The sequence below is a fragment of the Sinohyriopsis cumingii genome, chromosome 2, assembly GCF_028554795.1.
Source record: "Sinohyriopsis cumingii isolate HCF-2022 chromosome 2, ASM2855479v2, whole genome shotgun sequence".
Lineage (NCBI taxonomy): Eukaryota > Metazoa > Mollusca > Bivalvia > Unionida > Unionidae > Sinohyriopsis > Sinohyriopsis cumingii.
Window position 1 is genome coordinate 64,677,789 of NC_142962.1, and position 13,511 is coordinate 64,691,299.

Here is a 13,511-nt window from a genome sequence, read left to right on the forward strand (position 1 = left end):
CTGAAATAGCTGATGCAGATGTTTTTTTGAGTCATAGACCTATCTAATCAAATCCTGTAGCTGTCATGGTATCAAATTCAGTAAGACATTTTTTTACAATGTTCTTTGATACTGGTGGGATAGAGAAACATACCACCCTAGACATGTTGCTCACCAGGTGCAGAACCTTTTAAATTCATCAAAGTTGTTTTTTATCAATGGTTCCTTTCATTCTGTGGTAGTGTTGATGAAAAAACATTGACAACAATTGTAATATCAGTGTTGTCAGTGACAATGATGCCATTTACCAGAGGTGAGTGAATTTTATTGGTCTGATTCCTATGTGTTCCATGAATGAGTTCTTTGGAAAACTTTCCAAATTGAATTTGAATTGCCCTTTTCATTTTCAAGTACTGAATAAGTTTAATTCACCTTTGTTAATCATACTTAATATTTTAATTCTCCATACTTTATATTGAACAGGTTTTATATTGCCTTGAATTGGTTTCATGTTTTCAAGGCATCTAAGATTTCAGTAATAAGCCAATTAGGATGGATTCCACTCTTTACCTTATGTACTTTCAGTGGTGCATGTTTAGAGACTACATCAATAAATCGGTCCAAATAAGAGACTGCATCCATAAATAAGTCAGTCCACACCCTGTGAGCTTGATCTATATCATTAAAATTTTGGATTATATTTCATAAACCTTTATTTTGGTCATCAAGAAATTTTTCTCCATAAAATATTTGAATAATCCATAAGTGATAGTTTAGTGTTTTTTTTCCCTATTTGTCTTGAATTTTACTTTCATTGTGAGAACAGTAGGGTTGTAGTCATTTGCCACATTGGTTGATTGGTATAAATGTGGTCAATTAAAGTGACCAATATTTCTGCTGCCCTTGTGGGTTTATTTACCAGCTGGACAAGACCTAATGATTCAATAATTCCAACTGGTTGTTCCTCATCTGTGTACTGAGTAAGTCCTTATTTACATCCCCTAGTATATACATTTCTTTCACCTGTGCAAGAACATTTTCTATTTGTTTCAATAAGTTGCCATTCCAAATTACTCTGGAGGAAGGTGGTCAGTACCAACTAGGAATGGTTCTGCATTGTTTTGAAGAAATTCCACCCAAATACACTAAAAATTTTGTTATTCCAAGTCACGATGCTTGTCTGCATCTTCTCTGATATATACATTTCACCCACAACACTTTCTACATTTAAGTGACTGTATTAAAAACTTTTTTGATTAGTTTTATATAATTAGATGTATGTCATCATGCAAAGGGCAACTCAAGGAGATTATGCTCATACTACATTTATCATCTGTACATAATTAAATGCTTATATTTATTAGAGTCTGCAATGTCACAGATAGAACCTGAATATCCTTGAACTTTTGCATATACAGTAGTGTCAATTGGACAGGGTAAATAGTCTAACTATATAAATTTGAATTTAGAGTATTTCTCAGAAATGAAGCAGTAGAATTCTCCTCTTTGCCAGCATCCTAGTGTGTATAATACACTGATTCAAAGTTTCTGTTTGTGTCCCAATTGATGTTGTTTTTAGCACTCACTTTGTTTTATAAGACACCTGTGTCATGTGACTAGTCTCACCATAGTAGTGACAATATTCCTTTAGTCATTCTTTTGTTTCTCTGGATGTCTACTGTCATTCATTTTTTCATGGGAACTAATTTTTGTGGATTTCGAATTTAAAAAAACAAAAAAGATTCATATGTAAAGACAACGGAATCCCCTTAATTCTCATCCACAAATATAAACACTAATTAAAATTGTTAATTATTTGTAAAATTACATATAATGATATTTGCAAAAATGAATTAATTCATATTATTTTAAATTCCATTCCTTGATGAAAATTGGCATAAATTGAGTACAATTCATCTTTAAAAAAATGTCAACCTCTTCCTGCTATAAACAAAATTTGTTTTGCATCATTAGTCACTGAAATTTCTGGAACTAAAATTAATTATACAGGTAGATCAAATTAATACCTCTCCTTTTGCTGATATTCACATGTTGGATACCACATCAATTATCCAATTTCGTTACAGACCAGATAATAATTCATAAAGAAAAAACAAATTTCAGTGCAAAAGTTAAAGTAATAATTTAAGCAAGAGCTAATAGTGAGGGTCACAGACAAAACAAATTTGTCTCTTAAAGTGATCATCAGAAAGTGTGCATATAAACGACACCTATTCTGAATCTACCCCAAAATTTCTGACTTTAAGCTGTCAGAGATTCTATGCAAACAAAACATTTCTATTAATTAAATTTCATGAAATTTGTGAGAACGAAGTTTCTTCATTGTCATATTCTTACCCATTGCCCAAGCATAGTAAGTATTTCCCTGTGTAAGCTTTAAATTCTGCAGCTTGGCAAAAGTATTTTGTCCAACATTAGTCACAGGATACATGTTAAAAAGCCTTGTTTTCTCATCTTGTGTAGCCCTTCCACCTTCAATCTGCAATATCACAACCCATTATGATTAGCAATCAACCTTAATAATACTGAGTCCAAAACAAAAGAAATAAACAAAAATCTTCTAATTATCACACTCATCAAAGAACTTGAATGGAAAAACTTTAAAGTTTAATTTGGAACAAATAACAAAAAGGTGCAATCTAGAGTATTCAAAAGCCCAATCACTGGTTGCATCAATGGTCATGATTTTCAAGACATGCATGACTATGTATGGTTTTACTGACTCTGGTCACACTGAAGTAAACTGAGACTAATGATAACAGTACACAATACAAACACTTCCCATATTATTTTCTTTGTTTTAACATTTTAAGGTCATGGTGACCTTGATATCGATACAAAAATAGTTTAAAAATTCTTTATAAGGGCAACCAAAATGCAAAAAATTTGTTGAAAGTTATGGACAGCATAACTTGTCAGGAAGAAATGTTTGCTTGGTTCACAGAGATTTTAACCTTAAACAATAGATCCTTAAATCAAGAGTTTTTTTTAATTCCTCAAGAGCAGCATATCCAGGCAGTCTGGTGGGGGGTGGGGGTCAGTTTAGTAGAACAAAGTTGCAAGAAGTCATTTTCCTTTCACCTTTTAGATGCCAAAATCAATATCAAGATTATTTACATTGTTAATGGCATCATATCTCAAAGGTTTAATGAAGATCACATTGACAGCAACTGCTGATCTAAAATTTAGACCTAAAATTTTCTTTGCATCATTAGTTCAACCCAATTGTAAAGATTGCTGAAAATATGTATAACAGAATCCAAGATCACTGCATAAAAAACATTTGTGTTAACAGGTCACAATGACCATAACTTAACAACACTAGACTCCCAAATCAAAACACTGGGCAACACACCTCTAAAGATTTTATTTACCAGTATGTTACAGTAATCCCCTGAAAACTATGATATAGATGGATGAACAGCCAGACAGATATAACATAGTACACTTGCCAATTTATGGCAGCATCATTAAGGTGGTATTAAAGTGTTCTCAAGCTATTATGATGTATATTTTCAGTGGGTAGCCTGCCACAATTTTGAAGAATGGGGGTAAAAATGTATTCATCATCAAAATTGTGTCTTTGTTAAGATGAGGCTTTACAGTGACATTTATTTAAAGACAGAAGCCCATGTGGACTTGACATCAATAAACTGACTTAAATATCTTGTTGCTGATTTCACTAAGCTTAAGTAGTAATGTAAGAATATGACCTCATATAATTTTTCTTCCAAACATTTTTTAATTGCAGTTTTACCTCAATTACTATAGTCTTATAAACTTCTTTCCAAAGAAAAAGACAAAATTAATATGCAAAAGTGCATACTCTTAATTGAGTCAATCCAAGTTATGATATACCCTATTTACCATGTTTATCAATATATCCCATTTCAAAAGTTTTCATAATTATATGAGAAATATAGTCTTTTGATCTGGAGAGATAACAAGCTCAGTCAAATGGATGCAAGATCATCTCATTAATATGAGCAAATCTCATTTATTATAGACCTGGTCAAAGATAAACATAACAAAATTGGTTCAAACTTGGATCACAAGAGTGGTAACAAGTTCAGTCAATCAGATACAGGATTACCTGATAAATATGCTTATAATATAAGGCTCACAATAAATTTCATCCATCATAATACAAGACTATTTAAAAAGCTCAGTCAATCACATACAAGATCATGTCATTAATAGGCATGGATATCACTCATATGTAATAATGCTGAACTGAGATCTTGATGATATGAACCTTTTTATCAACTCTGATTAACATCCAATCAAAAACAGTCTCTGGAGTGGGAACATGTTCAGCCAATTAGACTCATGATCACCTTATATATATATATATATATATATATATATATATATATATATATATATATATATAGGTCTTGCTCATACTCATAATAAAACTCAAAGAACATTTTCTGGTATTAACCAATTTACTAAGTTTTATCACAACTGGTCAAAAAATACCATTTCATTAACGGAAAGGAGATGAGCCAAACAAATGCAGATTACTCACTTAATATGCATTGATCTGACTCATACTAAACCTTGGCTGATATCGAGATCATACAGGCCAATTAAGCAAAATAAACAAAAATCTGATATGAAATAAGTTGTAACAGTGTTGACTGGTTCAGGTAATCAGATACAAGTTCACCTCCTTAACAATGGTAGATTTTACTCTGAATTACACTAGTCTGTGATCTTGATGATTTAAGTCTACTTAAGTATAATCACAGTCAATCAGAAGAGAATCTAAACTGGTAAGAAACTCAACCAATCAGATACAAGATAAATTCATTAATATATATAGCTCTTGCTCACTATAGATTTGTGCAAGGTCTCATATAAGTCTCTGTTCCAAGTTTAATCAAAATCAAATCAGAAGTATGGCTTTCAGAGTTCAGCCAATCATACACAAGGTCATGCAAACTAACATGCCTAAATCTCTCTCATTATGAATCTCATGTGTGATAGATCAGAAATAAGGCTTCAAGCTCTGCCACTGCAAGGACATGTCACTAACACACATAAATCTCACACATTGTCAAGCTCATCTGATACATGCCCATATTTCAAGTGTATTCAAAACTTATAAAGATATGGCTTCAAGAGTGGTAACAAGATCAGCCAATCCAATGCAAGATCACCTCACTAATATATATAAATCAGACTCATTATGAAACTTATCTGAGATACAAGCCAATATTTCAATTGCTATCAATATTTAGTCAGAAATATGGCCTCTTTGGTTGTAAAAGCAATTGCTGATGTCTGTATGATGCATGATGTAAAACACATGATGGACACAGGACCATAACAAAAACTCACTTGGCCTTACACCCAGGTAAACTACAAAATATATGTGGATGTTAGGGCATTCATAAGCTTAGATTGATGGGTTATATCTTAGCTTAGGTCACTCACCTGGGCTGCTTGAGGCAACTACACAATTAATCATGAAAAAAAAATTAACACCACAAATTAGATAAGGTTGTAAAACTATTATATCAAATAATATACTTTAATTAGCCACATTTTCTACATCTCTTGATTTATAATCATATAAAAAATATACTCTATCAAACAGGACAACACCAACCTGATGAGACCACATTTGTCATTTACAGTTTTTCTAGGTTGATAATATCACCAAAATTTAGTGCACAATCCTTGGTTTAGCTTATCAGGACCAGAAGATATTGTAATTTTCAGCTGAATTGGGATGGAGAACAAAGATGTCTTGTTAATTCTGACTGAATCCATGCAAGACTGAGATGTTCATAACCAGTTGGTCAGATGTATTGAAGTTGTTTTAAATTGGCTACTTGGCCCTCACACGAGCTGAAGGGTACAAATTGGAGTTCCATTATTTCTTGCTTTTGGATCCAAAATTTTTCACCTGCTGGTCCTCCTGTTTTTCTTATGATTCTCAAACTTAAACTAATATTTGCAGAGTTTCACCAGTCTGTGCAATGCTTGAACTGGTATATTTTAAATCTCACAGGAGCAAATCTAGAATCTGGACACAAACTTCAGCTCAGAACTGATATTTTACCTTTTTAAAAAATCTGACCTCATAAATTCTAATTTTTGCTTGAGTTTTATATGCAAATAAAAGATTTACTTGGCATCCATTTAAAGCTATATTATTCCTATTTTTTCTAATACCACCCACTTTGGTCATTCATAAAGTGTGATAATCACTTAACTTTAACCTATATCACAACTTCATTATACAAAATTAAAGCATTCAGCTTTGATGAGATAATCTGATAAATATATTTTAGGCAAATAGTTGTCCTTTAGGCATGGAATTAGGCATCATTTATTTTTTAAATAATGATTTTACTTGTACTTACATAATGTTTGCAACTTGTTCCAAGAGCATCTGTATGGTCAGCAACAGCTACATAATACATCAACATGTCCACTTTTGAATAGAATTCATCCCACTGTATGTCCAAGTATGTGTCTACATTAATGTAGCGGGGCATGTTAATACTCGCAGCTGCAAGAATACATTGTTATTACCACAGATAATGAATGTATAAGAACAGTTCTGGAGGTGGGTGAGGGGCAATGGATGCATTGCAGGTTCTGTATTTTATAATGCCAAATTAGTGGAATATGTCATGCCTAAGAGGCCAAAAGTGGAAGCATATACAGTATATGTGTATTTATTTTTCAATGAATTATACGCAACTAATACAACTTCTGGCCCTCTATTATTCACTTATTTACTTGAATGATGATAGACTAAATAAACACCTCTCAATCTCCTGCATTTTCTCTGGGTAAGCTGAAACACATTTACAAGTAAAATATACTGTATTCTATTTTTGTTCATGGTAATAAAGAAAAGAAAATCATTTTCATCAAATTTGTAAGTGGCCACAATATGTAAAGAAGTATATATAAAACTTTACTATATCTGAGTTATTTACAACAATATTTATTCAGTATAATTATGAAATATCAATGAAGCTATATTCTATTTATCTTGATTTAATTAGGTTAAAGCTTTAGGGGATGTAAAGAAATCTGACTGAAAATACATATGTCACAAATTTGTGAAATTAGATCATAGTGACCAAATTTTAGTATGGCTGAGATGTATCCAAATATTAATTTTTACAATTGTAGGTGAAATAGGTAATGAGGATGTAGTGAATTACGGTAATGAGGATGTAGTGAATTACGGTAATGAGGATGTAGTGAATTATGGTAATGAGGATGTAGTGAATTACGGTAATGAGGATGTAGTGAATTACGGTAATGAGGATGTAGTGAATTACGGTAATGAGGATGTAGTGAATTACGGTAATGAGGATGTAGTGAATTACGGTAATGAGGATGTAGTGAATTACGGTAATGAGGATGTAGTGAATGGCTGAAATATACAATTCTCTCAAGTGTCAAAATAATGTCAGACAGACCTATTTGTAGCATGGCTTACTTAACCTCCTTGAAATGCATCCATAGACCCATTTTCAAAAGTGTACGTAAGTAAGGTCAGAGATAGTGAGCACATAACAAACAAATGAAAGAACAGATTAACATAAAAATGAACACACAAACAGGGAAAATGCAATATGATCTCTCAGCTTTGTTGGTGTGGGTATAATAAGGAAGTAAATTATTCCACTAAGAAGGATCATCAGTTATTAAAAATTCATAATTATTCCAAAGTAAGAAAACATACAAATTATGTTTGACAAAAAAGATTAATGTATCACCTGTGACACCTCCTTCAAATCCTACATAGAACCCATTGGAAGTGACAATCGCAGTGGAATAGGACTCGCTGTAAGCCCTGACTGTAAAGTAGTACACAGCACTGCCTGCAACAAGGTCAAGGTCCCAGAAGGTCACTGAAGTGTTCCTACCCACATTTGTGAAAGGCACCACATTGTCCTGTGTTTTGGGAAATCTTCTGTCTGTGCCCAGGGCAACTTCATAGTAGGAAACCTCCTGGTAGCCAAGAATGTCATCTTTTTCACTGCCTATCTGGACACCTACATTGCCTAAACAGAAGAAATTTCCCAAAATTTTGAAAATGCTTTTGAGAAATGCTGAAATAATAGAAAACACACTATCTTGCACAAAAATTAAGTGAAGTCACATATAATCTCTATTTAAACCTTTTAAGCTTAAATTCCACATGTTATAATTTATGGAAACCATTCATTTAAGACTAGAGTTGTTAGCAAATACACAATAATCTTACTTCTGTGGCAAAAATCTGACATTTTCTTTCAGCAATACTAATTAAACATCCAAAGCAGGTCAAAGTGAGTATTTTGCTATGCAAACATGTTCATTTAATAACTTGCCTTGATCCAAACCTTGCAAGTTATCAAAAGATGCAGAGACATTGGGAAAAAAAATTGATCACAAGATGCACCAACATTGAAAGTTTGATTTCCATAGAGTTGCATTTAATCTGGTCCTCAAAGGTAGGGTATAATATTTCTCCAGCTGATTTGACATTTTGATGGGAACAGTTTCCTGGATTTATGCTATTAGATAGTACACCAGACACTCAAAGGCTTGAAATTTAAATTATTACTACTGAGAGAATTCTTAAGGATCTACAGAAATGTTTGAAAACTATGCCATATTAATACAAGTCCTTTTCATGGGTGAAAAAATGGTCCCTGAAGAATAGTTACAAACTACAAGTGAATGTAAGCCCAATACTGGAAGATTAGTTGTGACAGAAGGACAATTAAAGCATAACATTTGATCTAAGAACTACTTTTATGTAAACTAATGCTGCTGTAAAGGATGGTATTAGTTCACGAGAAACATTAGTGCAGTGGGCATTCTGCCTTATTTGCACAAAGGATAAAACTGCCAAGATTTCTTTAGGTTCACCCAAACATGGCATGTTTTCTTATTCCCCAGATGATTTTAATTTTTGTTTCTATGAATTCATCTGAACATAATGATGTATGAAAAGTCACTGAAATGGGAAGAAAGTTGCAGAGTTTTAATGAAATATTCTAAACTGCATAACAAAAATGCAATGAACAATTTAGTGTGAATTTATCTCAAAATTTTCTGCACTAACTGGAAAGGTGATTTTCTTTTATGAACTTTTTGCTGAACTTTTATGCATGCTGAACTTATCTGAGAAATTCATTTGGGACTCAATATATTGTGAAATCTGTTTCATTGCATAATTTCACTAATGTCGGTTTCATAATGCTTGAGATTTTCAAAAGCAGCATAAAATTGTACATCTTAGATTACACACACAGATAAACTGAAACTAAATATTATGAAGGTGATATCTTTTCAGAAAAAAAAACGTTTTACTTCACCTGTTCTCTAACCATTTTATTTGGCTAATATATTTTGTAAACATTATATATACGAATATGGCAAAGTTTTCAGGATGCATTAATAGTAGTTACTGTACAGTATAACAAGTCACATTTATTAACTGAAAATGGATATTAACAAATGTATTAACTGCTGACCTAGACATTTAATTTTTATTTAACCCCACATAAAACATAGGTCCCTTGCAGAAACATGCCTTGCCATAATGTGATCCTAGAATTAAAAATGTCCTTCTTTAATCCCTCAAATAGCAGTTTATTTTTAATAATGAACAAATTCTTGTATATAATATTTATTATGAACTCCTCAAGAAGTCTGCATTAAGGCATTTCCATGCCTTATCTTGCAATGACATGTATGGTGTGATGAATTACTCTGATCGATATTGGAAATTTTTAAAACAACTCTAATTATTCTAGATGTTTACTCATAAACACACTAGTTTTACATGGGCATGTTTTACAATATAAGCAATATAGAAGAAAATGCTTGAAGTTGTTGACAGAAAATAATTACTTACATAAACAAATTATTAAATTGAACATTTACCAATACTAAATGTGATGTTGATTCAAGTCATTTTATGACATAAGATAAAATAGTTTCACATGAGTATAACCTTTAGATTAAGTTGCCATTCTGACACAAAAACTTCTCTCTATACCATCAGATTCAGTCAAGTTGTAAATTTAATAAACATCTGATTTATTTCCAAAATAAAATTACTAAGAAAGTAGTGTCACCAACTTAGCCCATTCTGGCTTGAAATGTAATTTTACTCAGATATTAGGGTCCAGCTTGGACCCTGACTTTTTATGATTAAATGCATTTAGCAGACTTTTTAACAAGATGAATCTTGGTAAGGCAAATGGCAAAATTATGGTAATGATCTAGTAACACATGTAACAGATATGAAGGGAATGAGGAAAAATATCTCACAAGCAAGATTTAATAATCTTCAATTGGGATTTTTCAAAATAAAAATTTAGGGTTGACAACTAAATACAGGGTTACTAGTTAACTCCAATTACTACAGCAGAATCTTCCTTACTATTGTAGTCTTTTTGAAACAGATAAGAAAGAAATTGTTAAACATACCTGTAAGAATGTTTACTTTTTTAATTGCCTCTCGAGGCATACCAAATCCTTCCCAGTTTGTTGTGACTTTGTGGCCTGAAGTCAGAATAGCAAGATCATATCCAGCAATGTCTCCATCATACACCTCACCAGCAATCAGTGGGTCATGGTGGATTGTAACACCATTGGACCTCAAGGTGTACTCAAATCCAATAGCATTCCTCACTTGTAGGAGGGAGTAGTAGCGCTGGCCTTCCTCCAACTGGAGCTGGTCATTGTAACCACTTGTCATCCCTGATAAAAGTAACATAAAACAACTTCAGGAAAATATCATTTTAAAATTCAAACTTTTCTTCAATATTGCAGTTTAATTTTGCATTTAACAAAGGCAATGTAAACACTGTATATATATATAGCAAAAGTGGATACCAGAGGGACCCACCATCATTCCACTGACTTTAGTTTTTAAGTCTCTCATCTCTTCCCTGCAACCAGACTAAGGCTTCCCTTACTTAGATTTTGAACTTGTTCACTTTGATAATTGGTCTACAATTTTGTAGAAATCATCTGCTGAGATAAAATGTGCTATTTATTATGGATTTCGATGTGCTGAATTCAAATATGACAATTAAAACAAATGATTGGATACTGTTTCCAACATATTTAAGTTTTTACATTTTAAGTCTATGTATATTGTGTAGATAGTAGAGTTTTAATCATACATTGTAAACCTAGGTCTTTTCATGTGTTTATGGTTGCTTTACATGATAATATTTCACCTGTCCTGTTTATGTAACATTTTAGAAAACAGCAAAAATGTTATAGAAATAAAATTTATAATGAAACAAAAGGCAAAAACTATTACGTATATAAAAGTATATAGTTTAGTCCTTATTCAGTGTCTACTCAGTGCTTCTTGGCTTGTCTCTTGTATTCATTAAATGTAGCATCTCTTGTCACTGTCAGGCAATAGTCTGCGAGCATTGATGGGCTCCATTTGCTCTCATAGCATTTCTCCACTGTTGCAATGTCCTGGTGAAATCGCTTGCCGTGCTCATTGCTCACTGCTTGCAGTTTGGTGGAAAAAAAATCTATATGAGAGTGCAAAAAATATATCTTTAGTGAAATGTTGCAACCAAGGCTTTTGCATGCCCTGAGGAGTCTTTTACCGGCTACTTGTTGTTGTCTGCCTTATCGTTTCCGAGAAAATTTGTTGCCACTGACTGAAAGGTTTTCCATGGCACGCAGTGCACAGTCAAATGCATCATCTTGAAATAGTTCAAAAATCTGAGGACCAGCAAAGACACCTTCCTTTATCTTAGCTTCACTTAACCATGGAAATGTTCCATGGAGGTACTTGAAACTGCTTGTGTTTTTGTCCATGATGTTGACAAAGTTCAACAGTGGCAACAAAATCTTCCTTGATTGAAGAAGTGGTGGATGCTGAACACTTTTCCTCCCAGGCTCCAATGACAGTCAGAGTGGCCAAACTTTCTTGATGTAGTAGGAATCTCTTGCACAACTATCCCATTCTCAGAAATGATTTTTTGTAGCTGCATAGAACATATTCTGCAAACACACTGACAAACTACCTCCATACTGGCAGCTGAAATTTTGGGTACTCTTGCTTTCAAGTCTGTTTTCTAACCTTTTCCATCTAAAGGCATGGATATTTTGTTTTTGTTCCAAAATGCTTTCCAGTAATAGTTTATCAAACATGCATTATCTACTACTGTGTAACATAATTTATGCAAAACTGTAAAGAAAATGATTAGTATTCTAAATCAAAGACAACAAAAGTACTGTGAATGGTACCATGTTTAACAGTTTTCTGTGCAGATAAATGAACATTTTGTGCAGAAACCAATTTTATTCTTTCAGAGAAACCTTGACCTTTGACCATGAAATCAATGTTTCTTTCTGCAGTCCACAAAGTCTGGACCAGATATATGATATAAACTAATGTTATGTGCAGAAATGTAAAGTTTTTTGTAAAGCTAATGTTAATTATGCAACATTTAACTGCCACTATTGTGTAGCTAACTTATTTTTGTGTCAAACACTCACCGTCCATTCAATGTGAATACATCCTCCTAAAGAGTCAGAATGACCTTTTGCACTCCACTCTCTTACTTTGAACACCACTCTGTATGTCACATGGTTATATGCATAAGGTAGATATTATCTGTCATCTATTCACAGACAACAATCACACAAGACATCAGTGAGGGGTGGGAGGAGGGCATAACAATGGACCGTAGAAAAAACAAGAATATGAGATCTGTTGCAGTGCTCTACCTCCTAAATAGGAGGGAGTGACCAGCTGTTGCTTTGATCAACCTCCATAATGGGAGTGTGCAACCCATGCTTGCAGTGCTCCACCTCTCTAATGGGAGAGCACAACCCGCTGTCATAATGTCTACCTCCCTAAGAGAAGGATGCAACCCACTGCTACCATGTGCAACCTACCTTATGGGAGGATGTAACCTGCTAGAAACCAGAGACAGCCAGTGTCGACAGACAAAACATGACTCTAACTTCTTTGTCTTGCAGAAGTTAGAGTGAGTAGGAACACTGTAGAGTGTGTGATTTTGAAAGGAAGCTTCACTCAATGGTTCACATGGGGCATGGTTAATGACCATAAGAAACAAGATTAAATCTGAGTGTAAGAAAGCAGGTGACAGGTTTCTGGAACCCAAAATAATTGACAAGAGCATCAAGGCAATGGAAGCTCGACAGCCCTTGAGAGCGGATACTGAACATCTTTAGGTCTTAAAAAGGAACAAAAGGGAATCAGCAACGAAGTTAAGGGGGGGTTGAGAGGATCAATGTGTTCCTGCTGCACCAAATGCAGAAGATTCTCCACCAGGCATCATAGACCTTGGTAGTAGAAGCTCTCCTGGCCTGAATTATGCAACTGGCAACTCAGCCCGAAAACCTGTTCTGGCAGAGAGAATGAAAGAGATGAGTCAGGCATGAAGAGATAGAATGTGTGGGCTGTTGTGGAGATGGGATCATCGGTGTAGCAACAGAGATCCCTCCTGTGAGGTGAGAGACCTGTGTTGATC

General features: G+C 33.6%; 1 protein-coding gene across 1 annotated transcript in view; it reads right to left on the reverse strand.

Moving 5' to 3' along the window:
- LOC149805056 (uncharacterized) overlaps positions 1-13,511 on the reverse strand; it is a 374,091-nt gene that overhangs the window by 87,298 nt on the left and 273,282 nt on the right. The window contains exons 67-70 of the mRNA XM_089946913.1: positions 10,465-10,737; positions 7,755-8,042; positions 6,378-6,526; positions 2,338-2,479 (exon numbers count right to left, since the gene is read on the reverse strand). Of these exons, the coding sequence (XP_089803039.1) occupies positions 2,338-2,479; positions 6,378-6,526; positions 7,755-8,042; positions 10,465-10,737 (852 nt within the window). The remainder of the gene's footprint in view (positions 1-2,337; positions 2,480-6,377; positions 6,527-7,754; positions 8,043-10,464; positions 10,738-13,511) is intronic.